Source organism: Pristiophorus japonicus, chromosome 2 (assembly GCF_044704955.1).
Source record: "Pristiophorus japonicus isolate sPriJap1 chromosome 2, sPriJap1.hap1, whole genome shotgun sequence".
Lineage (NCBI taxonomy): Eukaryota > Metazoa > Chordata > Chondrichthyes > Pristiophoridae > Pristiophorus > Pristiophorus japonicus.
This window is the reverse complement of record NC_091978.1, coordinates 46,856,236-46,881,477: the sequence shown is the minus strand read 5'-3', so window position 1 is coordinate 46,881,477 and position 25,242 is coordinate 46,856,236. Positions and strand designations below refer to the sequence as shown.

The 25,242-nt window shown below is 45.3% G+C and overlaps 1 protein-coding gene across 1 annotated transcript in view; it reads right to left on the bottom strand.

Moving 5' to 3' along the window:
* The window catches only part of haus1 (HAUS augmin-like complex, subunit 1), a 67,175-nt gene that overhangs the window by 5,024 nt on the left and 36,909 nt on the right, over positions 1-25,242 (bottom strand). The window contains exons 4-8 of the mRNA XM_070866929.1: positions 20,153-20,281; positions 6,546-6,669; positions 5,396-5,461; positions 4,811-4,882; positions 4,554-4,601 (exon numbers count right to left, since the gene is read on the bottom strand). Coding sequence (XP_070723030.1) covers positions 4,554-4,601; positions 4,811-4,882; positions 5,396-5,461; positions 6,546-6,669; positions 20,153-20,281 — 439 coding nt within the window. The remainder of the gene's footprint in view (positions 1-4,553; positions 4,602-4,810; positions 4,883-5,395; positions 5,462-6,545; positions 6,670-20,152; positions 20,282-25,242) is intronic.

Genomic DNA, 25,242 nt, shown 5'->3' with positions numbered 1-25,242 from the left:
AATGAGAGGGGATCTCATAGAAACGTTTAAAATTTAGACAGGTTAGATGCAGGAAGAATGTTCCCAATGTTGGGGAAGTCCAGAACCAGGGGTCACAGTCTAAGGATAAGGGGCAAGCCATTTAGGACCGAGATGAGGAGAAACTTCTTCACCCAGAGAGTGGTGAACCTGTGGAATTCTCTACCACAGAAAGTTGTTGAGGCCAATTCACTAAATATATTCAAAAAGGAGTTCGATGTCGTCCTTACTACTAGGGGGATCAAGGGGTTATGGCGAGAAAGCAGGAATGGGGTACTGAAGTTGCATGTTCAGCCATGAACTCATTGAATGGCGGTGCAGGCTCAAAGGGCCGAATGGCCTGCTCCTGCACCTATTTTCTATGTTTCTATGTTTCTAGTACCGTACCCTACCTACCCATAATAGCAAGTATTCTACTTCCTCTTTCTCTTCTGTCCTAAAGGTGCAGTCCCATGCTGGGTTTTGTTTCCTTGGCTACTAGCTGCACTCAAATGCCGTGCCCATTGCTTAGAGGGGAGCCGAGAGCTTTTGTTTTCAAAACGGGATTCCAATCCCCAAGGAGTTTACAGTCATCAATTTTCTGAATATGTTCATTTACAAGCACATTATATTTATGCAGCAGTGCACTTTAAAAAAAGGTTTTCTGCAATGACAGAATTGTTTTCCTTTGGTTTGCTGACACGATCTTTTGGAAGTTAGGACATGAGCCCCCAGAAGTGTGTTAATATTTGCAGAGAGCTCCCACACACAAGTTGAAAACATCTGGCCTAGCCAGTGAATGTCAACAGACTCTCCCATTGTGAAGAATATCACAGCCAATCCCACACCTTATATCCACACACGCACACCGACTGGGTAGCAATCAGACACTGATTTTTCATGTCCTCAGATCAGGTCATCAGAGGCCAATTGTTCCAGTTAAAATCGGTTTACTGAGCACAAGCAAAACTTGGGACCTTTTGGGCCACATGATCCGGTATGATTCCAAGAGAATCCAGATGAAAAAGATCCTCTTTAAGCAGAGGGGCATAAGTCTGCGTCACCACACAGCAGCAGTCGGATATTGGTTTGTGACTCCCGCATGCTGAGCTTAACCACCTTACCTGTGGGAAGACCAAAAGAACCAAGGACCAGATGCAGCCCCAGAGAGAAGGATAAAGTAGATAATGAGCACAATGCAGAAAAATATGATAAAATTAGAAAACAACAACAACTTGTATTTATATAGCGCCTTTAATGTAGTGAAACATCCCAAGGTGCTTCGTGGAGTATTATGCGATAAAAATTTGACACCAAGTAGAAATTAGCACAGGTGACCAAAAGCTTTGTCACAGGTATGTTTTAAGGAGCGTCTTGAAGGAGAAAAGAAAGGTAGAGTGGCGAAGAGGTTTAGGCAGGGAGTTCCAGAGCTTGGGGCCTAGGCAGCTGAAGGCACGGCCACCAATGGTTGAGCGATTATAATCAGGTATGCTCATAAAGGCAGAATTAGAGGAGCGCAGATATCTTGGGGGGGTTGTGAGGCTGGAGGAGATTACAGAGATAGGGAGGGGCGAAGCCATGGAGGAATTTGAAAATTATGGATGAGAATTTTGAAATTGAGGCGTTGCTTAACCGGAAACCAATGTAGGTCAGCGAGCACAGGGGTGATGGGTGAACGGGACTTGGTGCGAGTTAGGACACGGGCAGCCGAGTTTTGGATCACCTCTAGCTTATGTAGGGTAGAATGTGGGAGGCCAGACAGGAGTGCGTTGGAATAGTCAAGTCTAGAGGTAACAAAAGCATGGCTTTCGACAAGGTCCCACACAAGAGATTAACGTGCAAAGTTAAAGCACATGGGATTGGGGGTAATGTGCTGACGTGGATTGAGAATTGGTTGGCAGACAGGAAGCAAAGATTAGGAGTAAATGGGTACTTTTCAGAATGGCAGGCAGTGACTAGTGGGGTACTACAAAGTTCTGTGCTGGGGCCCCAGCTGTTTACATTGTACATTAATGATTTAGACGAGGGGATTAAATGTAGCATCTCCAAATTTGCGGATGACACTAATTTGGGTGGCAGTGTGAGCTGCGAGGAGGATGCTATGAGGCTGCAGTGACTTGGATAGGTTAGGTGAGTGGGCAAATGCATGGCAGATGAAGTACAGAGAGACAGATTATTATCTGAATGGTGACAGATTAGGAAAAGGGGAGGTGCAACAAGACCTGGGTGTCATGGTACATCAATCATTGAAGGCTGGCATGCAGGTACAGCAGGTGGTTAAGAAAGCAAATGGCATGTTGGCCTTCATAGCGAGGGGATTTGAGTACAGGGGCAGGGAGGTGTTACTACAGTTGTACAGAGCCTTGGTGAGGCCACACCTGGAGTACTGTGTACAGTTTTGGTCTCCTAACTTGAGGAATGACATTCTTGCTATTGCGAGAGTGCAGCGAAGGTTCACCAGACTGATTCCCGGGATGGCGGGACTGACATATCAAGAAAGACTGGATCAACTGGGCTTGTATTCACTGGAGTTCAGAAGAATGAGAGGGGACCTCATAGAAACGTTTAAAATTCTGACGGGTTTGGACAGGTTAGATGCAGGAAGAATGTTCCCAATGTTGGGGAAGTCCAGAACCAGGGGTCACAGTCTAAGGATAAGGGGTAAGCCATTTAGGACCGAGATGAGGAGAAACTTCTTCACCCAAAGAGTGGTGAACCTGTGGAATTCTCTACCACAGAAAGTTGTTGAGGCCAATTCACTGAATATATTCAAAAAGGAGTTAGATGTAGTCCTTACTACTAGGGGGAATCAAGGGGTATGGTGAGAAAGCAGGAATGGGGTACTGAAGTTGCATGTTCAGCCATGAACTCATTGAATGGCGGTGCAGGCTCGAAGGGCCGAATGGCCTACTCCTGCACCTATTTTCTATGTCTATGTCTATATCTATATCTATGGATGAGGGCTTCAGCAGCGGAAGAGCTGAGGCAAGGGCGAAGACGGGCAATGTTACGGAGGTGGAAATAGGCGGTCTTGGTTATTCTGCGGATATGTGGTTGGAAGCTCATTTCAGGGTCAAATATGACACCAAGGTCGCGAACAGTCTAGTTCAGACTCAGACAAAAGTACAACTCTTGTGACTTTGAGCAGTTCTGGATACAGAGGAGAATCAGGAAAGGAGTACAAACACATCCCTTATTGCTAGAATGTCAGTTTAATCACCCAATAAAGGTATACCATGTGTATTGGGAGGCGGGGGGGGATATCGCAGTGATCCTGCACACCTCGGTGACCATTTGCAGAGTAGTATTGACAGAAATTTGGGATCAGCCTGTCCCCAAGCTTCTTGACCAGAGATCAGTTTTACCAGAGGCTGAGACTGGAAACTAAACTGAACAAGGTAGGAATTAAGTTTAAAAGTTAATTATTATTCTTTGAAGAAAAATAAACGGTTCGTAAATAATTAATACGTTAACCTCATAATTCTCCTTTTTATATATGTAAACCTCGTATTCTCTTTTTTATATATATGTAAACATAACCACACATTTGCTTTTTTATCTATGGTAAGGATAGGCTCAGGACAATCAGATTTTAATTGTTTTTGATCAGGAAATAGGCTGTAGTAGGCTTGGAAGCTTGATGGGGGATGAGGAAGGGAGTGAGGGAAGACCCAGTAGCAGATGAGAGGGTGTGGCGGAATAGCACCCAGCATCTTTAAAGATTGTTTTACATCTGCAACCAAGTGTTGCTTCTCAAGTCTGAAACCTGCTCATACTAGAATTAAAGTGCTCAATTTTCCCCAATTATTTGTGCTGTGTTTTTGGCATGCACCGTTTTTTTTTGAGAGTAATTTAAAATCTCCAAGTTTCCCCAAAGTTTCTGCGTCGCGTAATTCACTTAGGTTAGTTTTTTTTAGGCTACGATTTTTCACCTCATTGGGGGTGTAACCTGCCACCCACGCCAATTCTGGTTATTTATGCAAGTTTGGCCAACTCCGATTTTTTTTAAGATGGCGTATGTGTCCACTGTGAAAAACCTTCTGGGCAGGATCAGTGCAGGTTCCATGGCCCGGACTGCAGCGGCAGAGAGAGAGAGAGAGAGAGAGAAAGAGAAAGAGAGTGGGTTATTATAACCTCTTTTACTTACCGGTTCTGTAGTATGGTAACAATCTCCTTTTTGTCTTTAATCTTGAATTAACTTTAATCTGGGGCTATTGGTCTGGTTTGTCCACCCTTTTGACCTGGGCACTAAGACTCTTTAATATTTTCATGTTGGTAAGCTGCAAGGTGCTTGTGCAGGTTGCTGTGAGCTGGCCAGAATATCTTGTATGTTTCACTTTCCAGCCTCAGCCCGCATTACCCTGGCAGCCCGATCTTTTTGGCACAGATCTTAGGCTGCACCCACAGAGCTTAAGGACAATGTGGGCCACATTCACAAGTTAACACAGGGAAACTTACAACTTTTTTTGTGGCATCGTTGGGGCCCTAAAAAAAAAAATCATATATACTAAACAAAAAAATATTAAGTAAAAGTCTTCGTTGAGGTAAACACTTACCAGCTCCAGTTTTGTTTCCTCAATTTTCACTTTGGCAGCATAGAGATTCTGCAAAAAACAAGTTCAACAGCCCCCAAAAAAGAGAGTTACTTGCGCACAAAAACAAAGCATTAGAAGTCACATTTTATTGAATCGTAAAGAAGTTGCGCGAGAGAAAAAGCATTAGGGCGAGAATTTCAATTGGACAGGTTTCCAACCCTCTATTCTATTTAGTTCCTAATCTTGCCAATGAAACCAATTCAACACAAGGCTCTTACAGGCGTCAAGTCACGGTAGGAAGTCAGTTTGGCAGTCAAAGATTCAACTTCCTTCTTCACACTTTCCAGCCTCTAGAAAGCAAACACACAGAGCAATCAGTCTCAGCGACCCCAGTTTTCTTCCACATCACACCCCTCACTCCCTAATCAGTATTCGGCAGAGAAAGCGATCTGGTGACTACACAATGCAGACTGATAATCCTCTGTGGCTACTCGGCACTTTCTCTGCCCCCAGCCACCTTGCTGCCACACAGGTCCAAGAGGTAAAATCAAGATAAAGAGTTGGTCAGATTTACTACTGAATGCCTGGATTCTTTGCCCTTTGCCATCTAATCACACAGCTCGAGAGAGCAAGTCCTGGCTCTACTGATAGGGGCACATGCCAAATGGATAACCAAGTGTGCAGCACACTGGACAATGAGACAAGCCCTCAGTACCGCTGCACAGAAGGATTCATTGCTCCACTTGTCACAATGACATTGTTCGAACGATGAAATCACTTTTTCTTTAAAGGAACCTCACAATGACCAGCACTTGCAGTGGTCAGGACTTAATCTTTTCAATTACTTACACTCTCATACCCACCTCGGAGAGTTCCACCAGCGACCGGTGATCCAGATTCGCGTCAAATCCAACCTGCCTTAGGTCAGCCTTTCAAAAGAAAAGTGGAGAGTCAAATATTACAACTTAAAAGTAAAATTTCAAAGTCTCGCAGTTCAGGCAGCTACAACAACAGGAAAAAAAAAGGACACCAGCACAAGAGTCTGTTATCGTACAATAGGTTTTCACGCCTGCTATTTCCCACACGGTAAGGTGCAAAGCAAAGAACAGCAAGGGAAGAAGGATGGAGGAGGGCATCAGGTAAAAATACTGGGACGCGGAGCGGGATATCACAAGTGCTTCTGACCAAAGGGCATATTTCATCCTATTGCAATCTTGGAACTAACAGCCTTCGTTTCCTAACGGGAACTCATTAAGTCCATTGTTTACAAAACTGCCATAGCTTTGGTTTCTGCTGTCCTGCTGATAATGTATTGCACAATTCTATCGCCGTATTAATAAAATGGGCTAAATTTCCAACTTTAAAAATAACATAGCATTAATAACTGCACCTCCACTGATGTTAATCTAGCTCCCTCACACTGTTGGGCTCACAATATCCTCCCAGCTAGTGTCTGGTTTCAGAAGGGAGAAATTTAGCTGGAGTGGGTGGACTACTCCACTCCAGTCAAGTTTTTCCCCTCTAGGTTTGGGTCCGTGGGTTTGGTAGCTTTCCCCGTGTGGTTATTGTTTCAGGTGATCCAGGACATCGATGGTCAGCTGGCAATTTGACTGTAAGAGAAGACATTAGAGCCAAGTTGATGCTGGTCTGACCCAACATCTACATACATGTACGTCCAGCAGGACTCACTGGATAGCAATGAGGAATATGAGCCCAGGCCGATCTCTACCCTTCCCAACTGAAACCAATTCTAGCACTTTCAATGTTCCCCTAAAGCATCCCCCAGAACATCAAATGCAATCCACTGTTTGCATTAAAGCTGATCAGAATCAGCCTTTGAACTGGGACACAGGGCATGATCAACAGCCTAAACGTAAAATAAAATTTTGGACCTCTAGAATTCTCGGTACTCTCTATAACCCTTCCCCACCCGAAGACTGATAGAACTCATCCCAGGGGTGGCTGTAGGTAAGAAGTATGTCTGGCAACAAGACCTGACACCGTAACACTGACCTCTAAAGTCTGGCTCAGTATGCTCCATTCCTTCATCTTTTTTCTGAAGAATTCCAAATTCTGTTTCTTACACTCTGCTTTCCCCTTTGCATCAGTGAGATCGGCATCTGCCTTCAGTAAATCCCTTAAAACAAGACACACCATTACACTTGCTGAAATTTCACTCCCATCGGGCTGAACATTTTTTCACTATGTGCAGAAGGGTCACCAGGAAGCAGTTAGGTCAGCTCCCATCCAAACAATAAAAGAAAGACTTGCATTTATATAGCGCCTTTCACAACCACTGGATGTCTCAAAGTGTTTCACAGCAAATGAAGTACTTTTGGAATGTAGTCACTGTTGTAATGTGAAAACGCAGCAGCCGATTTTCATACAGCAAGCTCCCACAAACAGCAATGTGATAATGACCAGATGATCTGTTTTTGTTATGTTGATTGAGGGATAAATATTGGCCAGGACACCGGGGATAACTCCCTTGCTCTTCTTCGAAATAGTGCCATGGGATCTTTTACATCCACCTGAGAGAGCAGACGGGGGCCTCGGTTTAACGTCCCATCCGAAAGACAGCATCTCCGGCAGTGCAGCACTCCCTCAGCACTGACTGGAGTGTCAATCTAGATTTATGTGCTTAAGTCCTTGGAGTGGGACTTGAACCCACAACCTTCTGACTCAGAGCTGACACTGTGCCTTAACTCCAAACACAGACCAGCACCTTCTACTCCTCCGGTGTGAGATATCAATTTCCTACACCAGCCATTCTTATGTTAAATTACAACTTAACATTGATGTTAAATTAGGCCAGTTTTGTGTCAAGAACTGAACTGAAATAACAACGCTCATTTACTTAGGGTTCTTGTATGCGGAGGGACAATTCTTGTTGCAGCCAAGCTACGCCATGTCATCATAGGCAGTCCCTCAAAATCGAGGAAGACTTGCTTCCACTCTAAAAACGAGTTCTCAGGTGACTGAACAGTCCAATACAGGAATTACAGTCTCTGTCACAGGTGGGACAGACAATCGTTGAAGGAAAAGGTGGGTGGGGAATCTGGTTTGCCGCACGCTCCTTCCGCTGCCTACGCTTGTTTTCTGCATGCTCTCAGCGATGAGACTCGAGGTGCTCAGTGCCCTCCCGGATGCTCTTCCTCCAATTTGGGCGGTCTTTGGCCAGGGACTCCCAGGTGCCAGTGGGGATGTTACACTTTATCAAGGAGACTTTGAGGGTGTCCTTGAAATGTTTCCTCTGCCCACCTGGGGCTCGCTTGCCATGTAGGAGTTCTGGGTAGAGCGCTTGCTTTAGGAGTTTTGTGTCGGGCATGCGGATAATGTGGCCCGTTCAACGGAGCTGGTCGAGTGCGGTCAGTGCCTCGATGGTGGGGATGTTGGCCTGATCGAGAACACTGACGTTGGTGCGTCTATCCTCTCAGGGGATTCGTAAGATCTTGCGGAGACATCGTTGGTGGTATTTCTCCAGCGAGTTGAGGGGTCTACTGCCATGCACACTAATGCCTTCTGACAGTTCTAGTCTGGTCGCAAGGTTTTGTCACATCATCCTCACAGTACAGCTGCAATCTTCCCACATGCCCTGTGACAGAGGCTGGACTTTTCAGTGGTTTTGTGGAAGTTGTCAGCACAGTTCTTTGTTTCAGAAAGTCAGGTCTCAGCTGGACAGCCTGGGCAGTGAAATATGGAAGATGGTGATATTCCTAATGCCTCTCCCCCATCGTCAAGCTGGGTGGGACGGACTGCCCTTGCCTAGTTCCATTCCTCTCTATCCAGTCATAACCAGAGAATCTACTGCAATGGCTTCTCTTCCCGCTCCATTACCGATGGAGTCCCCAAAGGATCTATCTCCACCCCCACCACCCCCGTCTATTTATCATTTACATGCCGCCCCTCAGCGACATCAGCCGAAAAAAACATTAGGTTCCACATGTTGACGACATCCAGCTTTATCTCACCACCACCTCTCTCGACCACTCTGCTGCCTCTGATTTGTCACGCCACTTGTCGGACATCCAGTACTGGGTGAGCAGAAATTTCCTCCAATTAAATATTGGGAAGACCTGCCACCGACTCCACCCACTCCCTGGCCGGTCTTCTCAACTTAGGGTCCTATTTGAGCGAGCTGAGCTGCCCACCACATATCCTGTCCACTTACTTCCACCTCCTTAACATCGCCCCTCTCCACCCCTGCCTCAGCTCATCTGCTGCTGAAGCTCACATCCATGCCTTGGTTACCTCTAGACTCAGCTATTCCAATGCTGACCTCCCACCCTCCGTAAACTTGAGCTCATCCAAAACTCTGCTGCCCATACCATAACATGCTCTAAGTCCCGTTCACCCTTGTGCTCGCTGACCTTCACTGCCCATTGGTCCAGCAATGCCTTGATTTTAAATCTCTCCATCTCTGTAACCTCCTCTGACCCTACAACCCTCCAAGATCTCTGCGCTCTTCCAATTCTGATCTCTTGCGCATTCCCAATTTTCATCACTCCATTATTGGAAGGCCTTGCCTTCAGCTGCCTAGGCCCTGAGCTCTGGAATTCCCTCCCTAAACCTCTCCACCTCCTTCAGACGCACCTTAAACCTACCTCTTTGACCAAGCTGTTGGTCACCTGTCCTAATATCTCCTTCTGTGGCTCGGTGTCACATTTTCTTTAATAATGCACCTATGAATTGCCTTGGGACGTTTTACTACATTAGAGGCGCTATATAAATGCAAGTTGTTGTTGAACGCTATCCCCAAAATATAGATAAGAAACCCATGTAATAAAAGAACTGGGAAATGGAACATTTTTACACGGTTTGCATTATGTCACAATCAAGCACTGGCAGATCGAGTGTAGATAAAATGGCTATGCCGATGGCTATGGTTTGATAGACTCCATCTTGCACATCAGTGCCATGAGATGCTCTCGGCCTCCTGAGAAAGTAGTACCATTCCCTCTAGTGGAGAAGAACTATCATTGTAGCAATACAATTCATGCACAATTATCACGAGCTTTAAAACCTGCTGCTTAAATCACAATGACGTAGTTACATCAAGCAACTATCCAGTTGCTCTGTGCTTGAAAAATAAATGAAATGTTTTTTTCCCCAAAACTCACAAGCACATTAAATCTGTCAGCTGTCATCTCACAAGAGGAAACAGAGTTAGTCAGTCACTCAATTTACTCAGTCATACTTGATACTGAATAATGGATATCAAGGAATTGCAAGATTGTAATCTAATTATGGGTTCAAATTCAATCATAAACCACAGAGCAAAACTATCATCTGGTTTGCTTACATAATAGTGACTGCACTTCAAATGTAATTATTTAACTGTGAAGTGCTTTGGGGCATCCTGACAGCATGGGAAAGTGTTACATAAATGCACGTTTTTTCTCTTTATAATTCAAAACTATTGTTCCAATATCACGATCTTATGCACTTGTTTATTAGCCAGTAAGTTTACAGTGACTGAATAACTCAATCAATGTTGTTTCGTGTAATTTAGGAACCTTTACCAATATCTTTTTTGGGGGGGTGGAGGAATCACATTCCCCAGTTCCATTTATTTATTTATTATAAGCACTGGTTTACAGGAACCGATTAAGTCAAATTCAATTTTTATTTATGATGCAGGATTCCAGGATTTGTACTGGGATTTTCCACAATTCCATCCATTCTTCAATAAAAACCATAAATCAGTGGCTTTGCTTGGGATTGGGGGTAATATACTTGCATGGATTGAGGATTGGTTAATGGACAGAAATAAATGGGCCATTTTTGGGTTGGCAGGCTGGAACTAGTGGGGTATCGCAAGGATTGGTGCTTAGGCCCCAACTATTCACAATCTACATCAATGATTTGGATGAGGGGACCAAATGTAATATATCCAAGTTTACTGATGATACAAAGCTAGGTGGGAATGTAAATTGTGAGGAGGATACAAAGAGGCTTCAAGGGGATATAGACAGGCTAAGTGAGTGGGCAAATGGAATAAGGGGCCCAAGTTTCCACATGATTTGCGCCTGATTTTTAGGAGCAACTGGTGGAGAACGGACTATTTTAGAAATCGCAATTCTCCACATTTTTTTTTCTGCAGTTCTAGTCAAGTAGAACAGTTCTAGTTTGGAACAGAATTTTTTCTTCAAAAGGGGGCATGTCCGGCCACTGACGCCTGATTTGAAAGTTTCCACAGTGAAAATGTACTCCAAACTAAAGTAGAATGGAGCAAGTGAAGATTTTTGTAGAACTGAAAAAACCTGTTCTACACATTAAAAAATCAGGCGCAGGTTACAAATCAGGCGTCCAGAACAAGGTGGGGGGATGGGGAACTCATTAAATTCTACAATAAATCCTTATTTATACTTATACAATTATTATACAAATAAATCCAACCTGAATAAACATTTATAAGCAAAGAAAAGATTAAATAAACCATCTTCCGACCTGTGTGAAAGTGCTTCAGCCAGGAAGAATGCTGCAGCAAGCGTCACAAAACGAGGCAGCCGTTCCCGAACGCGGGCGGGAGGGAGCCGACCGAACGCAGGGGGGGGGAGCCGACCGAACGCGGGGGGGGGGGGCGGGTGGAGCCGACCGAACGCGGGGGAGGGAAGGGAGCCGACCAAACGCGGGAGGGGAGGGGGGGGGGGGGGGGGGGAGGGGAGAGAAGGGAGCCAACCGAACGCGGGAGGGAGAGAGCCGACCAAACGCGGGGGGGGAGGGAAGGGAGCCGACCGAACGCGGGGGGGGGGGGGAGGGAGAGGGGGGGAAAGAGAGAAGGCTGCAGGAAGCCTCAAAAATTGAGGAGCCATTTCCCGACGGCAAAAGGGGGAGGTCGTCGGGAAACGGCTGGCTCAACTTTCTGAGGCTTCCTGCAGCCTTCTCAGTGCTACACGAAGCCTCAGAGCTGATGGCAATGTACTTTTATAAAAAAATGTTCAAAATCTAAACAGCTACAAAGAACTACAAAAATGGCCTAGTGCCAATGTTTTTTTCACACTGCGCGTGCGCGAACGCTCCAACGCGCACGCGCAGCGTTGCCGGCAGGAAAAAAACTAATTTAAATAGTATCCGCCCCCTCCCACTTACAAAATCGGCGCGAGTGTAGGCTCTGCCCCCCTGGGCACCGCGCCAGGCAGACAAGGAGCTGCAAAGCGCACAAGAATCGCTAGTTTTTTTTTAGGCGCCGTTTTAGGCGCGAAAAACGGGCACCCAGCTCGGAGGGGCGCCCATTTTTTTTCGTGTGGAAACTTGGGCCCATAATGTGGAGAAATATGAAGTTATCCACTTTGGTAGGAAAAATAGAAAAGCAGAGTATTTTTTAAACGGTGAAAGATTGAGAAGTGTTGGTGTTTACAGGGACCTGGGTGTCCTTGTACACAAATCACCTGAAAGTTAACATGCAGTTACAGGAAGCCAGTAAGAAAGCAAATGGTATGCTGGACTTTATTACAAGAGGATTTGAGTATAAGAGTAAAGACATCTTACTGCAATTATATAGGGCCCTGGTGAGACCACACCTGGAGTATTGTGTACACTTTTGGTCTCCTTACCAAAGGAAGGATATACTTGCCATAGAGGGAGTGCAACAAAGGTTCACCAGACTGATTCCTGGGATGGAGGATTATCCTATAAGGAGAGATTTAGACTAGGCCTACATTCCCTAGAATTTAGATGAATGCGAGGTGATCTCATTGAATCATACAAAATTCTTACAAGGTTTGACAGAGGAGATGCAGGGAGGATGTTTCCCCTGGCTGGGGAGTCTAGAACCAGGGGTCACAGTCTCAGAATAAGGGGTTGGCCATTTAGGATTGAGATGAGGCTACAGCTATATAAGTGAGGCCACACCTGGAATATTGTGTGCAGTTTTGGTTTCCATATTTACGAAAGGATATACTTGCTTTGGAGGCAGTTCAGAGAAGGTTCACTAGGTTGATTCCGGGGATGAGGGGGTTGACTTATGAGGAAAGGTTGAGTAGGTTTGGCCTCTACTCATTGGAATTCAGAAGAATGAGAGGTGATCTTATCGAAACGTATAAGATTATGAGGGGGCTTGACAAGGTGGATGCAGAGAGGATGTTTCCACTGGTGGGTAGACTAGAACTAGAGGGCATGATCTTAGAAAAAGGGGCCACCCATTTAAAACAGAGATGAGGAAAAATTTCTTCTCTCAGAGGGTTGTAAATCTGTAGAATTCACTGCCTCAGAGAGCTGTGGAAGCTGGGACATTGAATAAATTTAAGACAGAAATAGACAGTTTCTTAAAAGATAAGGGGATAAAGGGTTATGGGGAGCGGGTGAGGAAATGGAACTGAGTCCATGATCAGATCGGCCATGATCTTATTGAATGGCAGAGCAGGCTCAAGGGGCCGTATGGCCTACTCTTGCTCCTATTTTTTATGTTATCAGGAGATATCCGGACAGGTGACCAAAAGAGGTAGGTTTTAAGGAGCATCTTAAGGAGAAGAGAGAGGTAGAGAGGTGGAAAGACAGAGAGAGACAGAATTCAGTAGCCTAGGGAGTAGAGTATTCAAGTACAAAATTCACAAGCCTCGAGAGATTGGAGGTTAGAAATATTGTCTCTGGTTAATTTCAATATTTTTTAAGAGGAGATAGAGGAAAGAGTATTAAATGGCTCTAAGTATATCAACAGGGTGTGGGAAGTCAATGTTAGAATAATCATGTTCAGACTCTGGATAGAGCAGATGTGAGGAGATGAAACAGCTTAATCTCTCACATTGTACTTCATGTTTAATGCTTTAAAAGCTGCCAAAACTTAGGAACTTTACAACAGTCAGAGAAAGGAAGCTTTCGTCTCACCAGTCAGGGCTGCTTTGAAAACTCAATGGAAGAGCAGTCTACTATCTTAAAATTATTTTTACATTCAGGGATTTACAAGCAGGATTACTCGATCTTGTCGGGTTTATTTGATGGGCAGGGCACTGCTGAAGAGGAAAGCGGCAAGTCTCAACACCCAAAAGGCGTAACCCGGACCTTATATTTATTGTAAAATTTCAACTTGGCTCATTTACAGATAACTTTCAACAGCTCCATTTTAAAAGTCCAGACTCATTAACTAGCATAAATCACATTATATATATATATATATATATATATATATATTTTATGGAACGTCTTACAGAAGGAGAGAGAGAGAGAGAGACAGACGGACAGACGGACTTAGGGAGGGAATTCTAGGGACTTGGCAGTTGAAGACATGGCTACGCGAACCCACAACCTCTACCACCTAGGAGGACAAGGGCAGCAGGTGCATGGGAACACCATCACCTTCAAGTCACACACCATCCTGACTTGGAAGTATATCGCCGTTCCTTCATCGTCGCTGGGTCAAAATCCTGACACTCCCTCCCCAACAGCACTGTGGGAGTACCTTCACCACACGGGACTGTAGCGGTATACGTGTACTGTATAGTGACACATGTAATGTAATTTGTTGAACATACTACAATGTATCCCGTATTGTACCGAATTGTACTTGAACCGAAAAGCAAGGAAATGTATCGAACGGAACTGCCGTCAGCACCCAAATGTAGTGTATGGGATTGCTGACCCCAGCTAAATGAACTAAACTGCTTTTGAATGTACTGTACAAATTTTTATATGAATAAAGTATATTTTGAAAAAAAAACACGGGACTGTAGCGGTTCAAGGAGGCAGCTCAGCACCACCTTCTCGAGGGCAATTGGAGATGGGCAATAAATGCTGGCCTTGCCAGCGATGCCCACATCCCAGGAACAATTTTTTTTAAACTATAGTAGAGCAATTAAAATCGGAGATGCTCAAGAGGCCAGAATTAGAGGAGCACAGGTATCTGAGATAAACACAGAAAATGCTGGAAATACTCAGCAGGTCAGGCAGCATCTGTGGACAGAGAAACAGAGTTAACATTTCAGGTCTATGACCCTTCGTCAGAACTTGAAAAAGTTAGAGATGTAACAGATTTTAAGCAAGTGTATGGTCAGGGAAAGGGGGGAGGGGAGGAAAGAACAAAAGGGAAGGTCTGTGATAGGATGGAAGGCAGGAGAGATTAAAGAAAGACTTGCATTTATATAGTGCCTTTCAAGACCATCTCAAGGCACTTTACAGCCAATGAAGTACTTTTGGAATGTAGTCACTGTTGTCATGTGGGAAACACGGCAGCCAATTTACGTATAGCAAGCTCCCACAAACAGCAATGTGATGATGACCAGAAATACTGTTTTTGTTATGTTGATTGAGGGATAAATATTGGCCAGGACACCGGGGATAACTCGCCTGCTCTTCTTCGAAATAGTGCCATGGAATCTTTTATATCCACCTCTGACTAGTGCAATGCAGTGCTGCACTGAGTGTCAGCCGAGATTTAAGAGACAAAAGGGATGATGGTGCAAGGCAAAAGGAGATGGTAATGGGGCAAGTTAAAAAAACAAACAATGAGTCTAGATCGGGTGTGAATGGAGATGACAGATCATCAACAACTGCCGTGGGAACTTTTTTTAAAAATAGGGCAGAGGTTATGGTCTAAAATTGTTGAACTCTATGTTGAGTCTAGAGGGCTGTAAAGTGCCTAAACAAAAGAGGAGGTGCAGTTCCTCGAGCTGCATTGGCACAGTGGAAGAGGCTGAGGACAGAGAGGTCAGAGTGGGAGTGGAGTGGAGAATTAAAATGACAGGCGACCAGAAGCTCGGGTCACACTACGGACTGAACGGAGGTGTTCTGCGAAGCGGTCACCCAATCTGTGTTTGGTCTCCCCAATGTAGAGGAGACCACTTCGTGCGCAGCGAATACAGTATACTAAATTACACGTTAATTGCTGTTTCACCTGGAAGGAGTATTTGGGGTCCTGGACAGTGGGAAGGGAAGGGAGGGGACAAAGGACAGGTGCATTTCCTGCGCTTGCACGGGAAGGTGCCGTGGGAAGGGGAGGGGGTGACTTAGGAGTGGACCAGGATGTTACAGTAGGAACGGTCCCTTCCGAATGCTGAGAAGGGAGAGGAAGATGTGTTTGGTGGTGGGATCACGCTGGAGGTGGTGGAAATGGTGGAGGATGATCTGTTGAATGTGGAGGCTGGTGGGGTAAAGGTGAGGACAAGGGGAACCCTATCGTGGTTCCTTGTTTTCTGTTTTTTTCCCTCTTTCCCATTACAGCTGTTGATGATTCTCCCATTTCCATTTACACCCTATCTAGACTCAGCTTTTATTTCTTAACTTGCCCTATTACCATCATCCCTTTTGTCTCTTAGTCTCTTCAGCCGTCCACCCTATCAAAGACCTTCCCTTTTGTTCTTTCCTCCCTCCCCCTTTCCCTGACCATACACTTGCTAAAAATCTGTTACATCTCTAACTTTTTCCAGTTCTGACGAAGGGTCATCAACCTGAAACGTTAACTCTCTTTCTTTCTCCACAGATGCTGCCTGACCTGCTGAGTGTGTCCAACATTTTCTGTTTTTACTTCAGATTTCCAGCATCCGCAGTAGTTTGCTTTTGTGCTTCATTGGCTGTAAAGCGCTTTGAGTCATTGGGTGGTCGTGAAAGGCGCTATCTAAATCCAAGTCTTTCTTTTCTTTTGTATCTGAGGATTCTGGGGCTGGAAGAGATTACAGAGATAGGGAGGGGGCGAGGCCATGGAAGGATATGAAAACAAGGATGAGAATTTTAAAATCAAGGCGTTGCTTAACCTGGAGCCAACGTAGGTGAGTGAGCACAGGTTGATGGGTGAACGGGACTTGGAGGGAGTTAGGACATGGGCAGCACAGTTTTGGATGTCCTCAAGTTTACGGAGGGTAGAACTAAAGAAACTGGCCAGGAGTGCATTGGAATAGTCAAGTCTAGAGGTAACAAAGGCATGGATGAGGGCTTCAGCAGCTGATGAGCTGAGGTAAGGGCGGTGTCGGGCGATGTTGTGGAGGTGGTCTTAGTGATATGTGGTCGGAAAGTCATCTTGAGGTCAAATGCAACACAGGTTGTCTGGCTCAGCCTCAGAGAGTTGCCAGAGAGAGGGATGGAATCAGTAGGTAGGCAACAGAGTTTGTGGCGGGAACCAAAGACATTGGCTTTGGTCTTCCCAATATTTAGTTGGAGGAAATTTCTGCTGATCCAGTGATGGATATCAGACAAGCAATTTTGATACAGCGGAGAGGTCGAGAGAGAAGTGCTGGTGAGGTAGAGCTGCGTGCCATCTGTTTACATGTGGAAAATGAAGCAGTGTTTCCAGCCGATGTCACCAAGGGGCAGCATGTAGATGAGAAATAGGAGAGGGCCAAGCATAGCTCCTTGGAGGATACCAGAGGCAACGGTGCGGGAGCAGGATGAGAAGCCATTTTGGGTGATTCTCTGGCTACAATTAGATAGACAAGAATGGAACCAGGCGAGTGCAGTCCCAAATATATTAGAAACAGACAGATTTCAGAAAAACTAAAGCACTCATGTCTAGAGAAGTTAAAAAAAATATATATAAATTTTGACAGTATCTTGATGAAGCCAAAAACCACACACGTAATTAAATTCAACAACTTGCATTTATATAGTACCTTTAATGTTATAAGGCACTTCACAGCAACGTTCCTGCTAAGTTGCATGGCTGCAGACTGCAGGTCCTCACCGGCTTTCAATGTGAGATTTTGTGCAAGAAAATCGAGAATGAGCCACGCAGCCCGTTTAAAGGGGCTGAGCAACCCATAAATTTAGGGGAAACATTGCTTCACAGGAGCATAATCAGGCAAAAATGTTACATCAGGCAACACAAGGAGATATTAAAATGGGCGATTAAGGAGCGTCTTGAAGGAGGAAAGAGAGAAAAGTGGAGAGGATTAGAGAGGGAATTGCAGAGCTTAGGGCTTAGACAGTTGAAGGTACGGCTGCCAACGGTGGGGCGAAAGAAATCGAGAACACACAAGCGGTCAGAGTTGGAGGAACGCAGAGTTCTTGGAGGGTTGCGGGCAGGAGGAGGTTATAGAGATAGGACAGGGGGCAAGGCCTTGGAAGGATTTGAACACAAGGATGATTTTATTTTATTTTTTTAAATGGAGGCATTCAGGGACCGGCAGCCAATATAGGTCAGCTAGCAGAGGGGCGAGCAGGACTTGGAGAGAGTTAGAAATATAGAAAATAGGGACAGGAGTAGGCCATTCGGCCCTTCGAGCCTGCACCGCCATTCAGTAAGATCATGGCTGATCAGTCCCTCAGTACCCCTTTCCTGCTTTCTCTCCATACCCCTTGATCCCCTTAGCCGCAAGGGCCATATCTAACTCCCTCTTGAATATATCCAATGAACTGGCATCAACAACTCTCTGCGGCAGGGAATTCCACAGGTTAACAACTCTGAGTGAAGAAGTTTCTCCTCATCTCAGTCCTAAATGGCCTGCCCCTTATCCTAAGACTATGTCCCCGGTTCTGGAGTTCCCCAACATTGGGAACATTCTTCCCGCATTTAATCTGTCCAGTCCCACCAGAATCTTGTAAGTTTCTATGAGATCCCCTCTCATCCTTCTAAACTCCAGTGACTAAAGGCCGAGTTGATCCAGTCTCTCCTCAGATGACAGTCCAGCCATCCCTGGAATCAGTCTGGTGAACCTTCGCTGCACTCCCTCAATAGCAAGACTGTCCTTCCTCAGATTAGGAGACCAAAACTGAACACAATATTCCAGGTGAGGCCTCACCAAGGCCCTGTACAACTGCAGTAAGACCTCCCTGCTCCTATACTCAAATCCCCTAGCTATGAAGGCCAACATACCATGTGCCTTCTTCACCGCCTGCTGTACCTGCATGCCAACTTTCAATGACTGATGAACCAAGACACCCAGATCTCGTTGCACCTCCCCTTTTCCTAATCTGTTGCAAGGCAGATAATGTTCTGCCTTCGTGTTTTTGCCCCCAAAATGGATAACCTCACATTTATCCACATTATACTGCATCTGCCATGCATTTGCCCACTCACCTAACCTGTCCGAAGTCACTCTGCAGCCTCTTAGCGTCCTCCTCACAGCTCACCCAGTTTAGTGTCATCCGCAAACTTGGAGATATTACATTAATTCCTTCATCTAAATCGTTAATATATATATTGTAAAGAGCTGGGGTCCCAGCACTGAGCCCTGCGGCACTCCACTAGTCACTGCCTGCCATTCTGAAAAGGACCCGTTTACTCCGACTCTCTGCTTCCTGTCTGCCAACCAGTTCTCTATCCACGTCAGTATATTACCCCCAATACCATGCGCTTTGATTTTGCACACCAATCTCTTGAGCGGGACCTTGTCAAATGCCTTTTGAAAGTCCACATCCACTGGTTCTCCCTTGTCCACTCTGCTAGTTACATCCTCAAAAAATTCCAGTAGATTAGTCAAGCATGTTTTCCCTTTCATAAATCCATGCTGACTTGGTCCCATCCTGTCACAGCTTTCCAAATGCATTGCTATTTCATCCTTAATGATTGATTCCAACATTTTCCCCACTACTGATGTCAGGCTAACCATAATTACCCGTTTTCTCTCTCCCTCCTTTTTTAAAAAGTGGTGTTACATTAGCTACCCGACAGTCCGTAGGAACTGATCCAGAGTCGATGGACTGTTGGAAAATGATCACCAATGCATCCACTATTTCTAGGGCCATTTTCTTAAGTACTCTGGGATGCAGACTATCAGGCCCCGGGGATTTATCGGCCTTCAATCCCATCAATTTCCCGCCTAATAAGGATATCCTTCAGTTCCTCTTTCTTCTCACTAGTCCCACTGTCCCCTCGTACATTCGGAAGGTTATTTGTGTCTTCCTTCGTGAAGACAGAACCGAAGTATTTGTTCAATTTCTTTGTTCCATTTCTTTGTTCCCCATTATAAATTCACCTGAATCCGACTGCAAGGGACCTACGTTTGTCTTCACTAATCTTTTTCTCTTCACATATTTATAGAAGCTTTTGCAGTCAATTTTTGTTCCCTGCAAGCTTCCTCTCGTACTCTATTTTCCCCTTCTTAATTAAACCCTTAGTCCTCCTCTGTTGAATTCTAAATTTCTCCCAGTCCTCAGGTTTGTTGCTTTTTCTAGACAATTTATATGCCGCTTCCTTGGCTTTAACACTATCCTTAATTTCCCTTGTTAGCAATGGTTGAGCCACCTTCCCTGTTTTATTTTTACTCCAGACAGGGATGTACAATTGCTGAAGTTCCTCCATGTTAGGACACAGACATAACAGTTCAGAACATTGAATCTAAATATTGCGGAGCTGCGCAATGATTTTGCGGGTTTGTCGGTGAACAGCTGAGCCAAACAGATCGGGGAAGGTCTGAGGTGTGATTCCCTGCCTGTGCCGACCTGGCTGATCTCAGGCATTGTAGCAGTAAGGCCGATACAACAGTACCCAGTTTAAGCTGGAGGAGAGGGAATACAAGTGCGTGTGTTCGGACAATAGGCAAGGTTTGGGCTTGGCCGTGTCGCTCTGAAGTCAAATGGCCTGCCAACATTCATTCTCAAGGCTCATACATGAACAATAGCCACTCAGGAGAGCTGGGTACCAGGGGTTAACCAACCCTTGTAGAACTGTTCCTGGGAAGGAGTCAACACCTTCGGAAGGAAGCGTGGAGAAAACAGCAACAAAAATAAATGAGCACAAGCTCGTCGGCACTCACTGTTGCAGAGACTTTTCCAGAAGGATGGTTTTGTTCAGTTTCTTCGACAGGTCACTAATTATAACTCTCTGACTTCTGATCTCAGCTGCTGTGCGGTCAGAGGTCAAATCGTTTATTGCCAGCACAAAGCTTTAAAAAAAAATACAGGGGAGAGAAAAATTAAGCATTCAATAGGAAAATGTTGTAAGGCGGCTAAACAAGCTAAGAAAATCTCAGCGTCAGACCCTGGTTTGTCAGGTTTCTGGTTCCTAATCACCATCCATGCTGGAAATCTTTGTGTGTGGATTGGATCGGAGAACAGATCAGGTTCACCCGTCATGCCCCAAGACCAAACAGCTTGCCAGCACTCACTATTTAAGTTCACACATGAAGAACGGGACAAAAAGTTAGTATGCAGGTGCAGCAAGTGATCAGGAAGGCCAATGGAATATTGGCCTTTATTGCAAAGGGGATGGAGTATAAAAGCAGGGAAGTCTTGCTCCAGTTATACAGAGTCTTGCAGGCTGGGACCGCACCAATTTCTGGGCTGGGCCACCACACGTTGCTCAGCAGGCCGGGGCCATTAGAAGGAGCAACATGCGGCAGCATACCACTGCAGGGAGCAGAGTGTGCTGCTGCAGGAGGGCGAAGGCTATGAAGAGGGCAACTGGATTTGATGTCGCCCTAATCCAGGTCGCTGATTTGGAGAGTGGGCAGGTACAGCAGGAGTGGTTAGGTCGGGGCGAAGGAGTGGCGAGAGTTCGTAGAGGAACGTGATCAGGGCCCAGGAGAGACGGGAGTTTGGGGCCCAAGAGAGGCGTGGGCCCAGGGGCAGTACGGACCAGCCCACGCCGCAATGTGTGCGCGCACTAGGTCTGTGCAGCAGAACTGGTCTCTAGTCGACTTGGCTAATCCTTGCCACTGGACCAAGACCTAACTCTGTCAAGCCCGTGTGGTGGCTGGTGTGCAACGGCCATCACACGTTAAAAAAATCCACGCATAGGCATCTTCCACCCTTCAATATGTAGTTCAGGACCTGGAATATTAGGTCCTTCATTGAAACCCTGTGAACTCATCCCTTTATGGCGTGGAAGCAAGTCATCCTCGTTTCGAGGGACTGCCTATGATGATGATTGGTGAGGCCACACCTGGAATACTGCATACAGTTTTGGTTTCCATTTTTACGAAAGGATATACTTGCTTTGGAGACATTCAGAGAAGGTTCACTAGGTTGATTCCGGAGATGAGGGGGTTGACTTATGAGGAAAGGTTGAGTAGGTTGGGCCTCTACTCATTGGAATTCGGAAGATTGAGAGGGGATCTTATCGAAACGTATAAGATTATGAGATGGGCTTGATAAGGTGGATGCAGAGAGGATGCTTCCACTGATGGGGGAGACTAGAACCAGGGGGCATAATCTTAGAATAAGGGGCCGTCCTTTTAAAACTGAGATGAGGAGAAATTCCTTCTCTCAGAGGGTCGTAAATCTTTGAAATTCGCTGGGACATTGAATACATTTAAGACAGAGATAGACAGTTTCTTAACCGATAAGGGAATGAAGCGGAGCGGGCAGGGAAGTGGACCTGAGTCAGTGATCGGATCAGCCAAGCTATTAAATGGCGGAACAGGCTCGAGGGGCCGTATGGCCTACTCCTGCTCCTATTTCTTATGTTCTTATAATTGGATAGCTCTTTCAAAGAACCACCACAGGAACAATGGGCCGAATGGCCTCCTTCTGTGTTGTATGATTCTATGATTATAGTTTGGTGTGGTATTGGAATGCTGGTAGAACTACATCTCTGCAACAGCCACCATTTCAGAAGGAGCAAGTTGGAAAATTAAACCATTCAGACCTCTTACCCGCCTTCTCCCCAACCCCACAGCCTTGAAAGTCTGATCTAGTTGGAAATCTTTGGCAGATTAAGTTTTAAGTTCTATTTGCACACAGTTAACTTTAATAGTTCAACAATAGTTGGCATGGATATGCTGTGTGTAGTCACCCGAAGTTCTTGAAGCACTTTTCTGACAAACTGATTTTCTTTTCCCTGCTTCCAGCTGCCAATCCAGTCTATCAGTGGGGCGATCAACACGAGCTTTGAGTAATTCTCCCGGGAAGAGTCAGTCTATTCTCACTTTATACTGGTTTCAGAGCATGAAGTGGCCAAGGCTGTTGTTTGAACCTCTCACCGAAAGGTAAAAACGCACAGAAGCCCACACTAAGAGGTTAGGACTGGATGGTCTTGGAGTAGCCATACTTGGAGGCTGGGACTGGAGAGCCCTGTTCAGAACCCTAAGCAATGAAGGGAAGAGAAACAATGAAAGTAGAGCAGGGGAAAATTAGAAGTTAAAACAAATGGGATAAAATAAAATAATTAGATAGTTAGAAGACTTCCTAGTGCTTTTTCAAAATGAATAAAGCTGCATGAATGAATTCAAGCACTCCCTTCTGGTACCAAAGTTAAAACCATGCATTTATTAATTCGGAGAAAGTTTATACGAACTCCCCTTCTAACCTCTTCATGTCACGCAGAAGATGGGCGCACCACAACCTCGAGATGGCAACTGAACTTGGGGATTTAAATAGGGAAACATTTCAAACTAGGCATTGATGTCCACTTGTTAATAATTCAGGAAGATAATTAATCAAGTGCCGGGCATCGTGGCAAACTGTTGGTAAAAACAGAGTGAGCAGCATATGGCAACAGAGCAGGGTATCCAACCTGCAGCCCTTATCCCTGCCAATCTGGCCCTTGAAACCCAACCAACTCCATGCTGCTTGTGAGAAGTTCCTTTTCCTAGTTTGAATGGGACGCGCTTAGGGTTCTGAAAGGGTCATTCTTCGCACTTTCGCCCAACAGGTGGAAAAATGCTAAATCAGGATCGACTAACACCCACAGCTCAAGATATCTGGTAAATAATGGTGACATGGATCTAAACTTTATAAGTGACCCTCCCCTAAGGCTCCATGATGCACATATATGCAGTTATATGAAGATAGAATCTTGGACGCCCCTGCATGAGATGAATTCAGTAATACCAGAGTGGAAGAGCATGTTTGTGGAGCTCACATTAACTCAGCTTAGAGACCACTAGAAACTCAAGCTTGGGTGTCATCTAATCATTACTTCCCAATTCATCTTATCTTTTAATTCTTTATAACTTTCGTGGTGCCCAGCTCAGGCTTCACTGTAGATTCTCAGTCAAAAGAAAACGTGCACAGAAAATAAAGTTGCAAACCTCGGCCATCAGGTGGCCAGTGCACACAGTAAACCAATTGCATTGCTCCTCTGCTTTGCATAAAAGCAGAATCAAAGCGATGAACCAGTAGCTGCAGCAGGAGGAGTTACACAGCCTCTTTATACCATGTGATGTTTCACATCTCACTGAGCTGACATAACTAAGAACAAACAGCACTTGAACCAGAAGAGACACGAGGGGAAAAACATGTACACAGCAAATCGTGATGATCTGGAATGCACTGCCTGAAAGGGTGGTGTGAACAGATTCAATTGTAACCTTCAAAAGGGAATTGGATAAATACTTGAAGGGCAAACATTTGCTGGGCTATGGGAAAAGAGCAGGGAAGTGGGGCTAATTGCATATCTCTTCCAAAAGGACTTGCACTTACATGATGGGCCAAATGGCCTCCTGTACTGTATCAGTCTATAATTCCATGAAAGGGAAAATATATTCCAGAGACATTGTAATCAGTATGTAATTCACACATCAATAATGCTCACATTTAAAGTCAATATTTGTGCTCCCTGATTTGCCTAGTGAGTTTACTGAGCGAGTGGTTCAGCTGCACACAGAAAGGTCATAGGTTCCCTAGTCTGTGTCGAGAGGATTGATCCGAGCCAGTGTGCTGACTGGACTCAGCGCTGCCGGGACAGGAAGGAGAACATTCACTCGCGATGACAATCTACAAATCCCATTTTGAAGTTTGTTTATTGTCGGCAGATGAGGACAGGAGTGGGGCAGATCATGATGCCACTGCAGTTGAATAACCAGCTGTTAGAGTTTCCCAGATGAAGAATGACCTCTTGGGTGAGGTATACTACAGTGCCTGGCATCCATCTAACAGTACCGCAGCAAGAAATCAGTGCCTTCATGAGCAGAGGAAAGAAACATAGAAAATAGGTGCAGGAGTAGGCCATTCGGCCCTTCGAGCCTGCACCACCATTCAATAAGATCATGGCTGATCATTCACTTCAGTACCCCTTTCCTGCTTTCTATCCATACCCCTTGATCCCTTTAGCCATAAGGGCCATATCTAGCTCCCTCTTGAACATATCCAATGAACTGGCATCAACAACTCTCTGTAGTAGGGAATTCCACAGGTTAACAACTCTGAGTGAAGAAGTTTCTCCTCATCTCAGTCCTAAATGGCTTACCCCTTATCCTTAAGCCTGTGTCCCCTGGTTCTGGACTTCCCCAACATCGGGAACATTCTTCCCGCATTTAACCTGTCCAGTCCCGTCAGAATTTTATATGATTCCATGAGATCCCCTCTCATCCTTCTAAACTCCAGTGAATAAAGGCCCAGTCGATCCAGTCTCTCCTCATATGTCAGTCCAGCCATCCCGGTAATCAGTCTGGTGAACCTTCGCTGCACTCCCTCAATAGCAAGAACGTCCTTCCTCAGATTAGGAAACCAAAACGGAACACAACATTCCAGGTGAGGCCTCACCAAGGCCCTGTACAACTGCAGTAAGACCTCTATACTCCTATACTCAAAACCCCGAGTATGAAGGCCAACATACCATTTACCTTCTTCACCGCTTGCTGTACCTGCTTTCAATGACTGATATACCATGACACCCAGGTCTCGTTGCACCTCCCCTTTTCCTAATCTGCCGTCATTCAGATAATATTCTGCCTTCGTGTTTTTGCCCCCAAAGTGGATAACCTCACATTTATCCACATTATACTGCATCTGCCATGCATTTGCCCACTCACTTAACCTGTCCAAGTCACCCTGCAGCCTCTTAGAGTCCTCCCCTCAGCTCACACCACCACCCAGTTTAGTGTCATCTGCAAACTTGGAGATATTACACTCAATTCCTTCATCCAAATCATTAATGTATATTGTAAATAGCTGGGGTCCCAGC